The sequence below is a fragment of the Lynx canadensis genome, chromosome F1 (genome assembly GCF_007474595.2).
Source record: "Lynx canadensis isolate LIC74 chromosome F1, mLynCan4.pri.v2, whole genome shotgun sequence".
NCBI lineage: Eukaryota > Metazoa > Chordata > Mammalia > Carnivora > Felidae > Lynx > Lynx canadensis.
Window position 1 is genome coordinate 41,860,828 of NC_044319.2, and position 18,084 is coordinate 41,878,911.

Sequence of the window (18,084 nt, forward strand, 5' to 3'; positions counted from 1 at the left end):
TTCCTATGATTTCTGGCAGCACAGTGCCTCAGATAGAATCCAGAAAGAAGCCTTTTTTGTCACTTCCTCCAGGCCTCCCCCCTACCACCGTCACCATATTCTCCCAGACTTTTCCTTGGAGGTACTGCAGTGGTGTTTAAAATGCTGTGTGTGGGAGTTTGGAATCGAATGGGTGTTGGGAGAACTGAAATTCTTTGTGTTTACCTTTGCCTCCTCCCTAGAGAGTGGGGGACCCCTGCAATGATGGCTGGTCTCCCTCTACCTGCACCAGAAGAGCCCTGGGATGGTGTCCTGGAGAACAAGTGAGATGTGCCAATCTGTTCGGTCTACCAGGGCCCCAGGAGGGAGGAGGGGGAGATGAGACAAATGGTGAAGGAGTGGTTCTTGGGACTTATAGGTACCTGGTTCTCTCTGGAGATTGGGTCCCCTTCTGGGAATCCCGTGCTTCTCCTTCCCTTGGAAATGGAAGCACACTGGAACAGAGAAGGGTGATTCATTCATCAAGTCCAGTCCACATGTTAGGTTAGGCACTAGGGCAGGGGTTGGGATAGAGAGATGAGACAACCTTTCTGCTCACTTGGAGGAAGAATACGCCGTACCCTCCTCTCTCTCTCCTCTTCCAGCTACAGTGACCAGCTGAGGCTGAATCACCTCTTCGCCTGCCCTTTGTCTCTTTCAACAATGGGCCCTGTGTCCATCACCACGGATCTGAGCTCTCTTGAACAGATGTTCTTTCTAGTCCGTGACTTTGGGAAGCTTCCTCTACCTTGGGGGTGTCTGCTTCTCTTTGTCTTTCTGCGTATTCCTAAGTAATGGCCACTCTGCTTGAATTAATACCCTGAGACTTAGGAACAGAGACGCTAACGTCTGGGACACCAGCCTTCCCCCCAGCCTACTGTCAACCGTCCAGGGTAGTGCCCCATACTGGACCCTTTCCTCACCTCCTCCCTCCTCCCTTTGTACCCTACAGGAACAATGGGATGTTGATGACACTTGCTTTGACAGGCTTAGCAACCATGACTACTCTGCTCTTTTGACCCCAAGGTATTGCCAGGACTGATTTCCGTCCCAGGTTCTGATTTTCCCAGCCAGACTTTGTCGGCTAACCCGGGCTGTCAGTTAGGCCTTCGACCTCTCCTGGGGCAGCCGAGGATGCTTCCCTGGTGGAAAAGCTGCAGCTGCCCCCTTCTGCCCTCTCTCCTCCTCATGGGGTTGTTTTCCTCAATACCCTTTCAGAGCTATGGTGGCAGCTGGAAACATTCAGTTATAATCTGAGATGGAAGAAATGGGAACAGTTCGTGGGATTTGCTCTTAGCACTGCCCCAACTTCACTTTTATCTGATTCACACGCCCATCAGCGGGAAGGTTTTTTTTTCCCTCCTCCTAAGGATATACCAAATCCGAAAGGAGCTGGAATAAGGTGGAAAAAGAGGGCTGATAAAATTCTGCAGCATCGTTTGTATTCCAATCAGCTGTTTCTGGAAGGTGACTCTCTTACTTAGATGCTATTTAGTAATTGTCAACCTATTGCTTGTTTATCAAAATTGGTACACATTGTGTGTGTGTGTGTGTGTGTGTGTGTGTGTGAGAGAGAGAGAGAGAGAGAGAGAGAGAGAGAGAGAGAGAGGGGAGATTACCACATGGGCTAGTTCCTTCCACTCTCTTGACCTTCTTGAGATGCCTATGACCCACAGCCCATTTCGTTGTTCTTTTTTGTTACTTTATTTGGGGTTGGACGAGTGGAGAAGGCAGGGGGCAATAGTGCCCCACCTAGGGGCTCATCTCTGGTCACTCCCTACCTCTTCTGCCAAAAACCTTTCTTCCCCATGTGCCTGGCGCCTTGAAGACATGGGTGTCCAAGGAGGAATCAATCTGACTCCTAATCATCCTTCAGCATCTGAGCCTTCATTGCCAACTCCTTGGTTGCCAGCTCGGGGTCCTCGCCACGTTGACTACAACTCTAAATCTTGTGCAGGATAGCCCTTCACCCCAGAGCTCCCTGAGGGGTGAGAATTGGATGAAAGTTCTCTGTGTAAGTGGGGAAACACGGGTCCCCTTCAGAGGTACCTCTAGAGGCCATTCCCTGCAGACCTGCAGCCTGGGGGACGCCGTGGGGCTGGGCTCTCTTCCCGTGACTCCTGGTGGAATCTCCCGTGTCCTTGCCCTGATGACATTGGTGGCCAATGGGGGCCGATGGCGGGGGCGGGAGCCAAGGGGGATGTGAGGAACGTTGCTGGCTGGAGCCTGCCTTTGAAAGGAAGCTAGAAGATGAAGTGGCTTTGCCTCCGCTTAATAATGTAAGTGGTACAGAGGTGAGGGACACCGAGTTTGGCCTTTCTCCTTGCGGGGCTGGGGTGCCTGCACACCTGTATGAGTAAGAAGCCACACATTCCCTTCTTGAAAGGAATGGGCCATATCCCCCACTTCAGGTTTCCCTTTCCTGGCTCAAGTCCCAAGCAAGCTCTGTTTTACAGCTGCACACTCTTTTTGTTCCTGAGAAAGTTACAGTGGCTCTTTTTTTTTTTTTTTTAAGCCATACTAGGGGGTTGGGAAAGGAAAGCTTGAAAAGTAAAATAATAAAAAACAGACCACTCTGCCGTTACAGGCACATAAATAGCTTCACTGTAGCCAGGCTGCACCCTCGTTTCGCCATAGCAACCTGGAGCGGGTGTTTATAGCAGCCTGTCACCCCGACTGGAAAACAGCTGCTGCCCCCGCCCCCCCGCCAGCCGCACCCCAGAGCAGCGGGAAGGTGCCCCCGAGGGGGTGCGGGGGGTGGCGGGGGAAGGCAGCCTGGGGTCCGGATGGGCCAGTGGTGGGAACACTGGGGGAGCCCAACGCGAGGGGTGGGTGTCCTTGATTCCCAAGCTTCCCGTCACCTGCGGGCGGCCCCCTCCGTCTCTCACCTGGGGTCAGTCATAGGAAACAGGAGCGCAGAGGGCGCTTAGCTCTAGCTGGACCCAGGAGAGGCCTGGGTGTCCTCTGAAGCTGACGAAGTGGCTTGTTTCAACTTACTGAATAAACCTTGGCTCCTGTGGCAAGTTCCAGGGAGTCCTCTCAAGTCTGTTTTCTCAAGGACTGACAGGAGAGGGGCTTCCCTGGGGAAGATCATGGGTGTCTGGGAAAGGGGGTGCCCTGAGATGCATGGAAGCAGCGATCGGCACCCTGGGAGAGGGAAAGGCAGGAAGGGATGTGTGATGTGACTTTCCTGTGCCTCCCCTGTCAGCCTAGGTCGGAGAGCACCTTCTGGACCTGGCCCCTATTCGAGGCCCCCAGAGTGCATTAATCTGGGGTTGTGAGAGGGGTTCCTGATGTTCCTCGCAGAGATGCCTTGTAACCTGTGCGGTGTCCTCTGTGTGGGCCCCAGACCCGCAGCCGCGGCACCCTTGTTAGGGAGCGTGTTAGATATGCACATTCCCAGGCCTGCCCTCCCCACTCCGGAATCAGAAACTCTGGCCACAGCAGCAGCAGGGCCCAGCCATAGGTTGTCATCAGGCCTCCCGGGGCTCCTGATGCCCACTTGAGTTTGAGAACCACTGCTCCAGACCGGGCCGCGAGCGCAGAGGAGAATGGCCAGTTCGCTTTCTACGGCCGGGGGCTGCCGTGGTGGCCGCTGTGTGTGCAGTTTGTGGACAAGGACAGACAAAGCCGGACGAATGGGATGACATGTTATCAGGGAGTGCCCCGGCCCTCTTTCCTGATGCACGTCATCTTCTCAGCGTGGGGTCCTTGCCTGGGACTTCCAGGAAACAGCTGGGCTGGGAGAAGGGCTGGGGGTGGAGGGCATTCTCTGTGCTCTGTCCAGGGGACGCTGTCATGGAGCGGAGGGAGGAGATGGGACGGTCTTCCAGGCACGATGTCCAGCCTACTCTGACTAGGGTCACACAGGAATGTTATGGGGGACAGAGCAGCTCTGTGACACTCCCTTCTGGTGGCTGAGCTGTGGCCTTCTCAGGCCGAGGCCAGGGCCTTCCCCCCTCCCCTCTGGGGGCCCCCGCCAGAACCTGAGGCCTAGGAGCTAGCTACGAGGTCCTGCTCCAGCAGCCAAGGGAGACTGACCCTCCTCTCCCTCTCCACCAGCCTGGCATGACTCTGCTGAAATTCGTTTCTAAAAATAACCCAAGATCCAATCCAGCTGCTAAAAAGCCCCTTTGTTCCTTTGGAACCAAAATGTGGAAAAACCACGGAAAGCAGCCCCAAGAAAGGCAATGTGTGTTGTCCGAGAGACTATACATACTGGACATTTGCGTGTGACCGGCCAAGGTCTGCGTCCTGTCCCAGTTCTGAAGAGCTGCTCCCTGCTTAGGAGTGAGAAGCAGACACCCTCGCTGCCCCATATCCTGAGCATTTCCCATGAGCAAGTGGGAGGGCCTGGGGGAGGCTGCCAGCTCCCCTTCCATTAAACAACAGGCCTTCTTCCGCGCGGCACCGTCACTCCCGCCTGCAATCGGCTCTCGTCGTCCTTAGTCGACTGAAGGGAATGGTCAGTGTTGCTTCGTCCTCCACATTGTTTTGAGCTCTGGCTTGCTGCGAACACTCCCCCACAGCCCTTGGGTCACAGGAGGCCACAGAGGTGACCTGGGCCAGTATGACTCAGATTATGTGGAAGCGGGTACATTCCCCATGGCTCCGAGCCTGAGGGACTGCCCTTTTTCATCCTGATCTATTGATGCTATTTTAGGAGAATACCGGAGGGGTGACATTGCCCTCTCAGGCACAGTCTGCTTTAGTGTCCCGACCCAGGCCATGAAGCCTCCTGTCTCCATCTTGATGGTTCCTGGAGTCTCTGACGTGAGCTGACTCTCAACAAGCCAAATGATTAGGAACAGGCTACCGACCGTGGGTCAATTCTTGGTATCGCTGTGTAGAGAAGTTTGTGCTGTCGATGGGCCCTACCTTTTCCTGCGCCCTGAAGGCATCAGGCCCGAACCGATAAGTTTGGTCACCGTTGCCTTAGTGTATCTTAGACAGTATAGCCCCTCGAGGACTGCACGGTCTCAGGATCACCATGTGTTTTGGATTTATTTGTTGGGGTGTCAGGTGCAGAGTATGGAGCTGACCATACCATTGGTTCATGGCTCATTTTATCACTGGTCCATGAGGGGCCCTTTGTGTGTTCACCGTTACCCCATATTCCACCTCTATCCCTGTCCTCACCCATTTCAATGGACTAATATGTATCTTTTGTTTAAATATGTCCCTTAAAGGGGCGCCTGGGTGGCTCAGTCAGTTAAGCATCTGACTTTGGCTCAGGTCATGATCTCACGTGAGATATAAGCCCTAAATCAGGTGAGCTCGAGCCTCGCTTCGGGCTCTGCATTGACAGTGCGGAAGCTGCAGGGGATTCTCTCTCTCCCTCTCTCTGCCCCTCACTCACTCGTGCTCTCTCCCTCTCTCTCTCTCTCAAAAAGAGACTTAATAAAAAAAGACTTTGCAAACTCTTCATCAAAAAATAAATAAATATGTCCCTTAAAATATAGAGCATTGCTTTAGATGATGTGTTTTCAATTTGTGTAAAAACTATTAAAGCATTTTCCCCACCCCCCCCCAACACTGTTTCTAAGATCACAAGTGTCCTTGCGTGTATGTCTGATCTGTGCCTCACTGTTGGATTATATCCCCTGTTGTCTAGCACACATATTTTGCCTGTCCATCATTGGGACAGGGAATCCCAGGTTGCCTACCACTTCCTGTCACCACAGTAATGTCCCTGTGAACATCTTCACTCATGCCGCCTCCTGAACCTGTATGATTATTTCTTTGGGAGATGCACCCACTAGTACATGACTAGGCCCAGGGTATACATAGACTTAGTTGGTTTGTTTGTTTTTTTAATGAAGTCCCGAGTTTCATTTATTTATTTTTTAAGGTTATTTACTTATTTTGAGGGAGCACGCATGCGCACACACGCGAGAGAGAGAGAGAGAGAGAGAGAGAGAGAGCAGGGGAGGGGCAGAAAGAGAGGAAGAGAGAGAGAGAGAGAGTCCCAAGCAGGCTCTGCACTGTCAGCGTGTAGCCCCACACGGAGCCCAAACTCACAAACCATGAGATCCTGACCTGAGCTGAAATCAAGGGTCAGATACTTAACCAACTGAGCCACCCAGGCACGCTGCATAGACTTAGTTTTGACGTAGAAGTACCAGGCGACCGTGGAAAAGAAGGAAGAATTCTGGATTCCTGAGGCTTAGGGGTCAAAGGTGACGTATTTTCTCCAGAAAGATCCTTTGATGCTAGCACTGCGTTTCTGCTACTGAATTGAAGACTCCTCAGCGTGGCCAACTTGGGGAGGAAAAGAGTGGGCACGAGAGCCTCATGTGTCCCTGCTTCCTCACCGGGAAGTGATGCTGTCTCTTCAGAAAGGGCGTAGCCTCTAGAACCCTGGTCCTAGGAGCCGGCTGAGAATTAGCATCAGGTTCCAGGACCTCGACCAGGACCACGGGTCACATTGTGCCATCCTGTGGTCAGTGCGGAGGCCTGGTTTTGGTGCCCCAGCCCTCACTTGGCTTCCTGGCATGGGCACGGCTGTTGGGTGACGGTGACAGGTGGTACCCCCCACCACCTGAACTTTAGCCAACGTACTTTCTTCCCACATGCCTCCAAAGGGCCTCAGTAGACGGAAGGAGGGTGTGTGCCCAGGTCTGCTTCTGCAAGCCAGGAGGCACTGGAGAAGCAATAGGGCAGGGCAGGCATGGCGGGGGGCGGGGAGGAAGAGCCTGGCACCATGATAGGCATGGCTGCCAGACCCAAGAGGCAAGAACTGGCAAGAGTGAGCTAGGATCTGGGTCATGGAAATAAGGGACCTGTAATGAGGAGGGAGCAGAGAGACCTCTGTGTGGGGTTTAGACCTTCAGAGAGAAGGGCCAGCCAAGGATGTTTCACACCAGCCAGGCAGCCTGCCATGTTCAAGTGCTTGCCAGCTTCCTTGACAGGGCATGGCCCTCTTAGAAGCATGGGAAATGCCTGAGAGAAGTCAAACCTCAGAAACTGTGGGTGATGGCACAGGAAGTGCCCCTGCCGGAGACAGCAGAGAAGAGAATGTCGAGCAGGACCTCTCGGTCTCAAGTCACTACTGAGGAGGTGTTCCCCTGACCTTTAGGAGCCTTTAGGGCTCATGGGCAAGGGACAGAAAGGTTCACGTGGACCTTCTCATCAGGCTTTAGGAAGTAAAGCCACGGTTGGTTTTTTGGGTTTTTTGGGTTTTTCCATTTTGTAACAGCAATGTCCTTGTACTTGAGACAAGGTGGCTTGGATTCAACTAGAGCACAAGCCCTAGCTCTCTGAATCTTGATCTCCCTGCTATAAAATGGTGGTGCCCTCCCCGTGGGACTGTTGGTGAGGATTCAGGGAGACAATATACGTAGCGATGACCAGCCGGTACGTATCGGCCGCCACCTAGGCACTAAATATCGTACGTGTGTGATGTCTCTCTCATTTCCCCACGGACTGCCTCCTAAGGTACCTGGCAAACCTTCTTTCCCTCCCTTCCAACCCCTCTCCCTCACTCCATCCCTCCCCTTGCAGATAGGGAGAAAAATAGAGCCTCACTTGGGAGAGGGAGCCTCCGGATCAGAGAGAAGGGCACAGGTCTGGGGAGAAGAGGCGACTGGAGCAGGTTTCGTATCTCAGTTTGGTGCTTCCTGAGGAGGACCGGCCTGTCCCTCCACCCCCCTCGAAGTCTTCCCTCTTTCACGCCTTATGTCCTGCGTGGCAGTGACACTGACACTCCAACCACAGCATCTCTGAGTACTCCCGTCTCGCTCCCGAGCAGAGGCTCTCAGCCTGGTGAAGAGGTCAACCCAGGGTAGAGCAGGGAACCAGAGGCGGCTCTACGAGGCAGCCCTCGCTTGCAGCCCGGAGGCCAGAGCTGAGCGTAGCCCTTATTATTCTAGGCAGGTCCGGCTGCAGTGCTGAGCCAGCCTGGTTCCCTGGGCCCTGGCCCCTCCTGTTCCCTTTCTCCTGTTTCCATTCATACTTTATTTCCCATGCATCGTGCCAGATTCAATAGGAGCCTCTGGCAGGGAAGAGTCAGGGTGTGGGCTCACTTTCAGGTCCTCAAAAGACCCTACTCTATCCCTACACGGGAGCTGCCCTTTCTCCTCGTAGCCTGGGGATGTATCGCTTCTTTAGCGCCCGGGAAGGTTTCCAAGAGTAAGGGATTCCGTGGACAAAATTGGAGGAAACAGAATGTCTGACTGTTGTTTATGGTTTGGTGGCTTAGGGCATGAGGTCCTTGTCCCTGGCAGCTGCCTGTTTCAGAACTTCCTAGCAAGTCTCGCCGCAGACTGAGTTATCTGGAAGCGTGGGGTGGTTTGTTTGTTTCTCAGGTAGGTACGGGAGCAGGAGAAGGTCTGTTTCAGCCCCTGTGATGTGATGTAGCTGTGATGCGATGTGGTCGATTCTGAAGGAGAAAGAGCTGGTGAAGAGTCAACATTTCCTCTAGGTGGAAACGGTTATTTTCTCCACTCCAGAGATGCCTGCATTTCTGATGTTTGTCAGAAAATAAGGAGCCCGGGAGGCTCAGTCAGTTGAGCAATTGACTTGATTATGGCTCCGGTCAGGATCCCAGGGTCGTGGGATCAAGCCCCAAGTCTGGCTCCGCACTCAGCATGGAGCCTGCTTGAGATTGTCCCTCTCCCTCTCTCTCCGCTCCTCCCCTGTTCATGCATGCTCTCTCTCTCTCTCTGTAAAATAAAAGATGAAAAGGGGTGCCTGGATGGCTCAGTCAGTTGAGCAATTGACTCTTGATTTCAGCTCAGGTCATGATCTCATGGGTCTTGAGCTCGAGCCCCATGTAAGGCTCTGCATTGCCAGTGCAGAGCCTGCTTCGGATTCTCTCTCTCTCTCTCTCTCTCTCTGTCTCTGTCTCTCTGCCCCTCCCCCGCTTGCTCTCCCTGTCTCTCTCTCAAAATAAATAAATAAACTTTTTTTTTTTAATTTTTTCAACGTTTATTTATTTTTGGGACAGAGAGAGACAGAGCATGAACGGGGGAGGGGCAGAGAGAGAGGGAGACACAGAATCGGAAACAGGCTCCAGGCTCCGAGCCATCAGCCCAGAGCCTGACGCGGGGCTCGAACTCACGGACCGTGAGATCGTGACCTGGCTGAAGTCGGACGCTTAACCGGCTGCACCACCCAGGCGCCCCAATAAATAAACTTTTAAAAAGGGGCACCTGGGTGGCTCAGTCGGTTAAGCGTCTGACTTTGGCTCAGGTCACGATCTCGCGGTCCGTGAGTTCGAGCCCCTCGTCGTGCTCTGTGCTGACGGCTCGGAGCCTGGAGCCTGCTTCAGATTCTGTGTCTCCCTCTCTCTCTTACCCCTCCCCTGTTTGCGCTCTGTCTCTCTCTCTCAAAAATAAGTAAACATTAAAAATTTTTAAATAAGTAAATGAAATTAAATATAAAAAAGAAGAAGAAGGAGGAGGAGGATGAGGAGGAGAAGGAGGAAGAAAATGAGGAGGTCCAGACTCGAGGGAGGGAGTAAGGTATAACAAAAGGAGGGCCAGATGGTCAAGGGTGCTGACTTGCCAAAGACTAAATCACTTTTTTTCTCGTCGGACCTCAGTGGCTTCATCTGTAAAGGGGGGGGGGGGGGGTCAAAGCTGTCGTACGTAGAATTGATCAAAGACAATGTTTTCACCGTCATTACAAATTGTACAAAGGATGTTACAAGACTTTGGGCCGAAGAACATTGAAATGATTCAATGATCATGTACAATAATAGGATGTCTTGCCCCTGTAGGTAGTGTTTGCTTTTCCATCCTATCGTCCTCTAAGCTGGCAAAATGCTAGAAACTGGGAGTGAGCACATACCTTACCCAGAATGCCCCAGGGCTGCGTGACTAATCCTGACCTGACAAGAGGTGGTACCTCCCAGGCGTCTGAGCGTTGCATCTGAGGCTGAGGCTGTGGCCGAGGGGGTGTGAGAGCACTTACAGATTATTCTTTGCCAGTTGCCTAATAAGGGTAGGGGCCAGGCAGACTCAGCAGCTGTGGAACGCTCACATTCTGAGAGCTCAGAGAGGCGTATGGGTGCCTGCTAGGCCTCCGAATTCCGGAAGAACGTCCTTAGAGATCCCACCTTAAGCTAGGGGCCCCAGCTGACAACGGCCCCCTTGACTCTGTGTCAACGGCTTAGTGCGTGACCTCCTCTGTAAGCGTCTCTAGAGCAACCCGAAGCAGACAGACCTCATTCTCTGCCACATGCCCCACGTGCTCTAATCTCAAGTGACCTTTTCTCACTGGTCGCCTCCGTGAGTGAAAAATTTCTCCCCTTTCATACCTCGAGGAGAGGTTCAAAGTAAGGAACTCTGACTCAGACCGTCCTTTCTTCTTTTCTAGAAATCGAAGGCTGCATAGCCTAGTGGTGTTGCCAGTGGTTATAACGTAGCTAATGGTTATTGCTAATGGAGCTGCCTTGGAATTTTCCATTCTTTCTGAGGGTTGGGCATTCCCTTTGGCAAGGAGAGATGGAGGGGGACGTGGAGCTTATTGTCCTTCTGCTTAAAGGGCTAGATACCAAAAGTTCATTAAGATCAAATTAAGCCTTCTCCCATCACTTGAGAGTGGACATACTGGGCACTGGTCATCTTTCATCTAGGATTTCCAAGCACTAGGGGCTCAGTCAGTTAAGTGTCCGACTTCGGCTCAGGTCATGATCTCGCAGTCCGTGAGTTCGAGCCCCGTGTTGGGCTCTGTGCCGACAGCTCAGAGCCTGGAGTCTGTTTCGGATTCTGTGTCTCCCTCTCTCTCTCTCTCTGCCCCTCCCCTGCTCTCACTCTGTCTCTCTCTCTCTCTCTCTCTCTCTCAAAAATAAACATTAAAAAAAAAAAAAAAAGATTTCCAGCACTATTTCTATCTCTTATTCTAGTCCTTTGTCACTTTCTTGAGATGGTGTGAAGAGGTAGGGCTGATTTTTTTCCCCCAGGTGAAGGTGGGAGGAACTGAGCCCTAAGAAGGCCAAGTGACATGCCCCAAGGGTGCCTGGGAAGATGGTAAATCTGGTTCTGAATCTGCTACCAGTTAATTCAACAACAACAAGCACGACAACAAAATGAGCTGAATGCCGATGTGTGCAGGCACCCTTATGGCACTGGAGATAAAGCCGTGAACGCGACAAGTGCAAAGCTTAGCCTTCATGGGACAGACACTATAGTGGGTCGAGATAGGAAAAGTAAAGTCTGATTTCCAGTTTAGCACTCTGTCAGCACTGTTGTCAACATCCTCTTGAAAGGTTAAGGAGCTCTACTTAAGGGTCAAGATGGGCTCCTTACTGCTCTAGCCCTTCCCACTGCTTCCAGGCTTCGATGAGAAGCTGAACTGGAGGGAAATTCTGTCGTACCGCCTATCATTGGGCCAGTCTGAATGAAGGGAGTTTGACACGCTGCCTCAGGTTCTCTCCAGACCTCTGTTCCCCAGGCTACTCTGATGACATCTAAAAAAGAAAAAAAAGGAGGGGGCGCCTGGGGGGCTCAGTCGGTTAAGTGTCCAACTCTTGGTTTCGGCTCAGGTCATGATCTCACGGTTTCAGGAGTTCGAGCCCCGCATCGGGATCTGCGCTGACAGCATGGAGCCTGCTTGGGATTCTCTCTCTCCCTCTCTCTCTCTGCCTCTCCCTCCTCTCTCTCTCTCTCCCTCTCTCTCAAATAAATAAATAAACTTTAAAAAAAATTCTTTAAAAGAGAAAAAGCAAAAGGCAGTGTGATGTTTGAAAAACAATAGCAACAATAAAGCAAAGCCCTGCTTGCTTAGCCCTCTGTAGGTCAGAGTAGCTCTAAAAATCTCTGATAAAAGGAGGAGGCAGAGTGAACACTGGGGGAGGGAGGAGTACCCAACTCCATCCCAGGGGACCCGCCGGGAACAGGATTGGTAGGAAACTTTGGCCACAAGTGATTTGGGGAAAAGTAACCGGTAAAAGAGCCCAGCCCTTTTCTGATGGTTCTTGTGCCTCTTTGCTCGCCTTCTACAAGTGAGGATGTCATCTATGTATTAGAGAGGGGCTGTCCCGAGATCCTTGCCACTCCCTGGTAACAACTCAAGTCACTGGGGACTGTTTAACCAGGGCTGGGCCCCCATGTTCTGGTGCTGCGTTCAAAAGAGCCGCTTCACATTTAAATGGCTGCTGTGTGACGATGGGTGCCCCACGACACGCAGGAGCTGCTCTCTAAAGCTAAGAACAGGGCCGGGGCAGGGGGCAGGGGGAGCCTGGCCACCTTCAGCCCTATAGATCCTCACCTGCACGTAGCTCCGCCCTTCCTCCCACTCAGAGGGGGCGCACATGCCTTTCTGAGGGGAGAAATGCTGATCTGAGACCCTCCGATGCTGACTCACACGCGGGCTAACCCTGCTTTCCTGCTGACCTTGCCATGGCCCTGGGCTCTATCTGAACTGATAGCTGCCTTATCCCCGCCACCCCGAGTAACACTGAAACCATACGCTGCAAACCTCCTTCTCAGAGGTCCTTCTGTCCCGTTTACGTAGAAAGGCTGCACCCTGGGGGCGCCTGGGTGGCTCAGTCGGCTGAGCGTCCGACTTTGGCTCAGGTCATGATCTCATAGTTTGTGAGTTCGAGCCCCACATCGGGCTCTGTGCTGACAGCTTGGAGCCTGGAGCCTGCTTCGCATTCTGTGTCTTTCTCTCTCTCTGCCCATCCCTCACTAGTACTCTGTCTCTGTCTCTCTCTCTCTCAAAAATAAATAAAAGCATTACAAATTAAAAAAAAAAAAAAAAAGAAAGAAAGAAAGGCTGCACCCTGGATTGCCAACTGCCAGAGCATTTTACTCTCCCCTTTTGGAGACGGCGAAAGCTTTTTGGAGGGATGGGGCTTATTAGCTCCAAGACCTGAATGTAGTCCCCAACCTGCTCACAGCTGCAGCGGGCTGGAGGCTGAGAATTCGGAGGGGCCCCGGAGCATCTGGGCATCTTCTATCAGGTTGCCCTCCTGGTTTGTCAATGTGGGTGTTGGGTACAGGGCGCAGGGTTCAGGGGCGCGGGGGGCAGACTGGAAGGCCACCCTCCAGGCCACTCTGGTCTGGACTCCTCTTCTGACCTCTTCTCCCCAGTTAGAGTTAAGATCAGACTAAAGGAGTTCATAGTGGGGCCCTCATATGGATAGACGTGGAGAGCGTGAGAGCCATTAGGGGTTACAAACCTTTTATTTCCAAGTTCCTGAAGTCGCCAGATTGTCACTTGGCTTGAGAATGGCGTGATGTGAAGACTGGGGTATATCGGAAATTACTCCTCTCCGTGGGGGTGTACAGGCTGCTGGGGCCTCCTAGGGAGAGGCGGGCCCTTCCTGAGTCCGATCCCTCAGCTCAGGCCTCGGCGATCGGTTCAGCTCAGGCACCCGCTGTCATCTAAGCCCTAAAATGAGTACCTCTTGCCTCGCAGGTGCTGGATCCTCATGGCTGCTCTAATTGTTTTTGTCTGTCTTCGAATCTTTATTCCAGAGATCCAGTTGTCAGCGGTATCCAGGGAGCCCTCCTCTTCCTCCTCCTTCTCCTGCCGCCTCTCTACCACCGCAGTTGCCGGTTGTTGCTAAGGTAGCCTCCATGGTAACACGCACATCCTGTTTATACCTCCATCTGGGCAAGCTGGTCTAAGCTAGGAACCTACCTACCCTGGACAACGGCTTCCATTACCACCTGGGGACACCAATCGTCGTGACACGTGGTCCGGCTTCCACTCGGCTCCCCCATCCCCTTCCTCCCCTCGCTGCCGAGCTTCATACACAAAAAAGGATCTGGGCTAGAGGCTGCTACCCTGAAGCTCACTGCACAAGATACAGCCCAACTATTTCCTACCCAGGCTCCCAGAGAAGCAAGAAGTAAGAAGTGAGGCAGAAGGGCAGGAGTTCCTGACCAGTTGAAGGGAAGCCACATTTTCTCTGGTCGAGGGGCTTGGTAACAGCAGGCAGAATGACGAACCCAACAGAACGTACCTTGCCGGCCAACTCGATGGTTGAGAGCCATGAGCGGGAGTTTGGCTGCACAGTAATGGACCTGCGGAAGCTCATGGAGCTACGTTCGACCGACGCAATCAACCAGATCAACGTCCACTACGGGGGTGTAACGAATCTCTGCAGTAGACTGAAAACCAACCCCGTGGAAGGTAAAAACCACACCAGGGGTGGGGAATCAGAGGAAGGTGGCTAGTGTTCAAAACTATGGTTTCCCGGCTTCTCGAGAGGGCAGTAAGAGACCTCACTGGTGTATCTGGGTCGTTTGAGAAAAACATGGCCTCTGAAAGGAGGTGAGACCACGGAGAGCCATCTCTTTCCCGGCGACGGTGTTCGCTGATGGTCGGACTTTCTTCCTTTTTCTGTGTCAGTGTACAGAAAGGAGAGGATTTGGCTCTGCTTTACAAGTGTCTGTGTTAGAGACGCTTTTATCAGTAAGCGATCAAGTCTCTTATTCAATATCAGTCTTTGATTACAGAAGAACTTAAATACAATTCTGCCCCACACCGATCTCACAGTGTAACTGGGGAGAACGGGCACAAAAAAAGTGACCCAGTGCATCCGCCCAACGTGGCATCTGTCTATCGTGTACAGTTAGAAATAGGGGGGCAAATCACAGGGTAGTACCTACCGTATCTTTGGATTATTCACTTTGCTTCGTGTCAGGGAATTATTGATGACTTTTTTCAACCCTGCCTGGCACACTTTAATATAGTTCTTCTTAATGTGCTTTTAAAAGAGAACGGAAAACCTGGCTTCGTGCTTGCCTGGCTCACTTCAGTTGCCCAATAAGCCATGGTAATGTAAAATTTTGCCTCATCAGAATGGAGACAGAATCAAAGGAACCTTCCTTTGTCACTTATGCATGGTTATAGCATCTGTGTTACAGGGTCTTACTTGGCCCCGTCAGTGAGGCAGGACATGGCTGAGTAGCATTAGGTAAATCAGAAATCTTGTCCTTCAGAGCGCCTGGGTGGCTCAGTCGGTTGAGCATCCGACTGTTGAGCATCCGACTTTGGCCCAGGTCGTGATCTCGCGGTTCCTGAGTTTGAGCCCCGTGTTGGGCTCTGTGCTAACAGCTTGGAGCCTGGAGCCTGCTTCGGATTCTGCGTCTCCCACCCTCTCTGCCCCTCCCCCACTCGCAGTCTGTCTCTGTCTCTGTCTCTGTCTCTCTCTCAAAAATAAAAATAAATATTAAAAAAATATTAAGAAAAAAAAAAGATCTTGTCCTTCAGATGCCTTTAGCCTCTTGAAGTAGACTATTTCTAGCCTTCCTTGGAACCTACATCATATTTTTTGCCAAGTCTAAGAAGTTTTGACCCCCAGCCAGTGCTGTAAGTTTGGACTTGGACTTGGACAAGAGTCCAAGTCTCTCTTCCAGACTCTTTAGGATTGAGAGAGAGCAAGAGCGAACGAGCGAGAGATTTTTATCTAGGTATCTGTACATTAACATGTCTTGTTTTCTTCGCAATCTGAGGGAGCTTCCTTCCGTGTTCTCTTGACTGCTAGAATCCAGTTTCCTACCTCTCATGAGTTCAAACACTAGCTCCCCCATTTAGTGAGTATCATTGAACAGTTTACTTAACCACCCTGAGTCTCTTCCTTCTTGAAAATGATGTTAATACCTAGCCCATTCAGTTATCGGGATTAAAATATTGGGATTCCACGTACATATCATGTGCATCCAGTGCTCAAGCTTAGGATGGGTATTCAGTTAATGAGCTGTCTCAGATTAAAATGGAGCCCACATGTCTGAAGGTATCTGCCAGAGTATGAGTGCCCGTGGAGTGCGATGTATTATTTCCTCTGGAGAGGTTCCTGCTTGTATGACTGCAACCAATGGCCACTGCGTCCTTTCACCTCTGGATGTCAAAGAGATCTAGTTCAGGTGGCAGGGCTTGGTCGCTCTCCCACGGCTCAGTCTTTGCCCTCTGGCTAGAATCTAATGACTGCCCTTTGGGCACTGCTTCTTGTCAGCTAGATTTCTTTATTCTGCCACTTTTGTAGTCGTGTTGACCTTAAACAGAGGCTATTCGCATTCTATTTTCACTGAGCAATGCAGGCGTTTAGAGACACCCATCAGAATGCAGGCAGGATCTTCCTTTTTCCCCTTCCTATACCACTCTTGATGGCTTGGGCCAGTCGTTTCTCTCACAAAGCAAAGCTCAGGAGTCCAAATCAGTTGGAACCTGGGACGCTCCTGATAGAAGGATCCAGACTCTCCTCCCAGTTTTCCTAATCCATTTCTCATAGCTGCTGCTGTCTCCTCCCTGATTCCCAGACAGCTTCCATTCCCAAAGGCCATCATATATGCTGCTTTAATCTCACCATCAGACAGCAAATGTTGTCGATGTAACTAATGCCCTTAGATTCCTCCCCACTCCTAGTTTCAGACCTGTGGTGGAAAGCCATGGCTTCTGATGGCAGGTGCCTCTGCTGCTGCGGGCCCCGGCCGTGCCCCAACGCCAGTCCCCCTACCAGTGGGGCGGCTGTCTGCCGCCATTCTCCTGCTTCCTTAGATCACAAGTCTGTATCCTGATTTGTTTCCGTGTAAGACTTAATCATAGGGCCGGTCCTGGAGCTGGGGAGGCAGGGAGTCCGAAAGCAACTTTTCCATGAGTAATGTTTATTCCCCCGTGCCAACAATGACCTCCTCGCATGTGCGAGGAATACGAGCATAGAAAAGGAGGCACAGAGGAGCTGTGACACAGAAGTCTCTCCCCAGACAAAGGCGATGCTGAGCTGTTTCGTGCAGCAGGGCCGAGAAAAGAACTTCACTCTCCAGGTGCCTCAAAGAGCTGATGTTGTAAAAAGCCAGCCTGGTCACAGGAGACCGCACTGAGGTGCCTAACAACCTACTGTAGTCCTGTCCCCTGTGGGAGGCCCCTGCAGACTAAGAAAAAAGAGGAGTGCCAGGGTGGCTCAGTCGGTTAAGCGTCCGACTTCGGCTCAGGTCGTGATCTCACGGTTCGTGGGTTCAAGCCCCGCATCGGGCTCTGTGCTGACAGCTCAGAGCCTGGAGGCTGCTTCGGATTCTGTGTCTCCCTCTCTGCCCCTCCCCCACTTGCACTCAGCGTCTCTCTCTCTCTCTCTCTCAAAAATCAATAAACATTAAAAAAAAAAAGAATAAAGAAATTCACCTGGTGCTTGAATTCTGGTAGTTGGTAACCTGGTGAAGTAAGGCTGGGGAAATTGGTTCCTAGAGTATGACCCTTCCTTTTTATTATCTGTTGGGTTGATAGCATCACCTATATAGATCTGACAGATTTTTTTTTTTTTTTAAACCATAGCTTTAAGAGGCCTTATGGAACTGGGAGTTTATAATATTTATGACACAAGCATCGTTTTATTATACTGGATTTACACAATTCTAGAGGCAGGTGGGATTTAATTTTATTCATCCCCCTCCCCTCCTTCCAGGTCCAAAGGCTTAAATGCCTCCCCTAAGTTCTTACGACTGGGTAGAACAGAATAGACTATTCTTAGGCTAGAGCGGGAACACAGAGAGTCTCAGAAGCACAGGTAATTCAAAACTTTGCTCTATATTTCAATGCCTGATAAAATGTCTAATTGTGACCCAGTGCTAATATTAACCATGGCTTCTGCCCCGTCAGTGGGCGTGGCTAGTTGGGAGCATGGACCGCTGTACCTCTGATTGCCTGGGGAAGCTGAGGCCTGGCCGTGCTCGATGGCAGCTGCTAGCACTCACCGAATGTTCCTGACAGAAAATGGCGGCGTCTTCGCCCTGCATAGTTACTGGACAGCCACTAAGTTTGGGAAGCTGAGATTCTTTGGGGAGTAAAAAGGAAGAGGGGAAAGAATCTGTTTTAAGACAGTCCCGCCTGAATTACCATCCTGGTTCATTAAACGGCAACGTTTAGGGTAATATTTCCTGCCATGTTAAGATCTCTGGGGTTTAACTGTGTTCCTGTCCCCAAGCCTTCTGAGGTCAGTGGCGTGTCCCACCAAGCATTGTCCATTTTCCACGAGCTGGGACACACTAGGATGGGCTCTTCCTCCCTGTGCAGACTGAAATTTCCAGTAGCATTTTCTTTGTTTGCTTTTTTTATTTGAGAGGGAGAGCAAGTTGGAGAGAGGGGCAGAGAGAGAGAGAGAGAGAGAGAGAGAGA

The 18,084-nt window shown here is 51.5% G+C and overlaps 1 protein-coding gene across 8 annotated transcripts in view; it reads left to right on the plus strand.

Annotated features, from left to right (window-relative positions):
- ATP2B4 (ATPase plasma membrane Ca2+ transporting 4) overlaps positions 1–18,084 on the plus strand; it is a 98,814-nt gene that overhangs the window by 33,298 nt on the left and 47,432 nt on the right. For 7 of the 8 annotated variants that reach the window (XM_030303425.2, XM_030303423.2, XM_030303424.2 and 4 more), the window contains exon 2: positions 13,446–14,106. In XM_030303425.2, coding sequence (XP_030159285.1) covers positions 13,914–14,106 — 193 coding nt within the window. In that variant the 5' untranslated portion in view covers positions 13,446–13,913. Of the gene's footprint in view, positions 1–223; positions 303–13,445; positions 14,107–18,084 lie in introns of those variants that run through there. The other variant, XM_030303420.2, reaches the window with a different exon arrangement.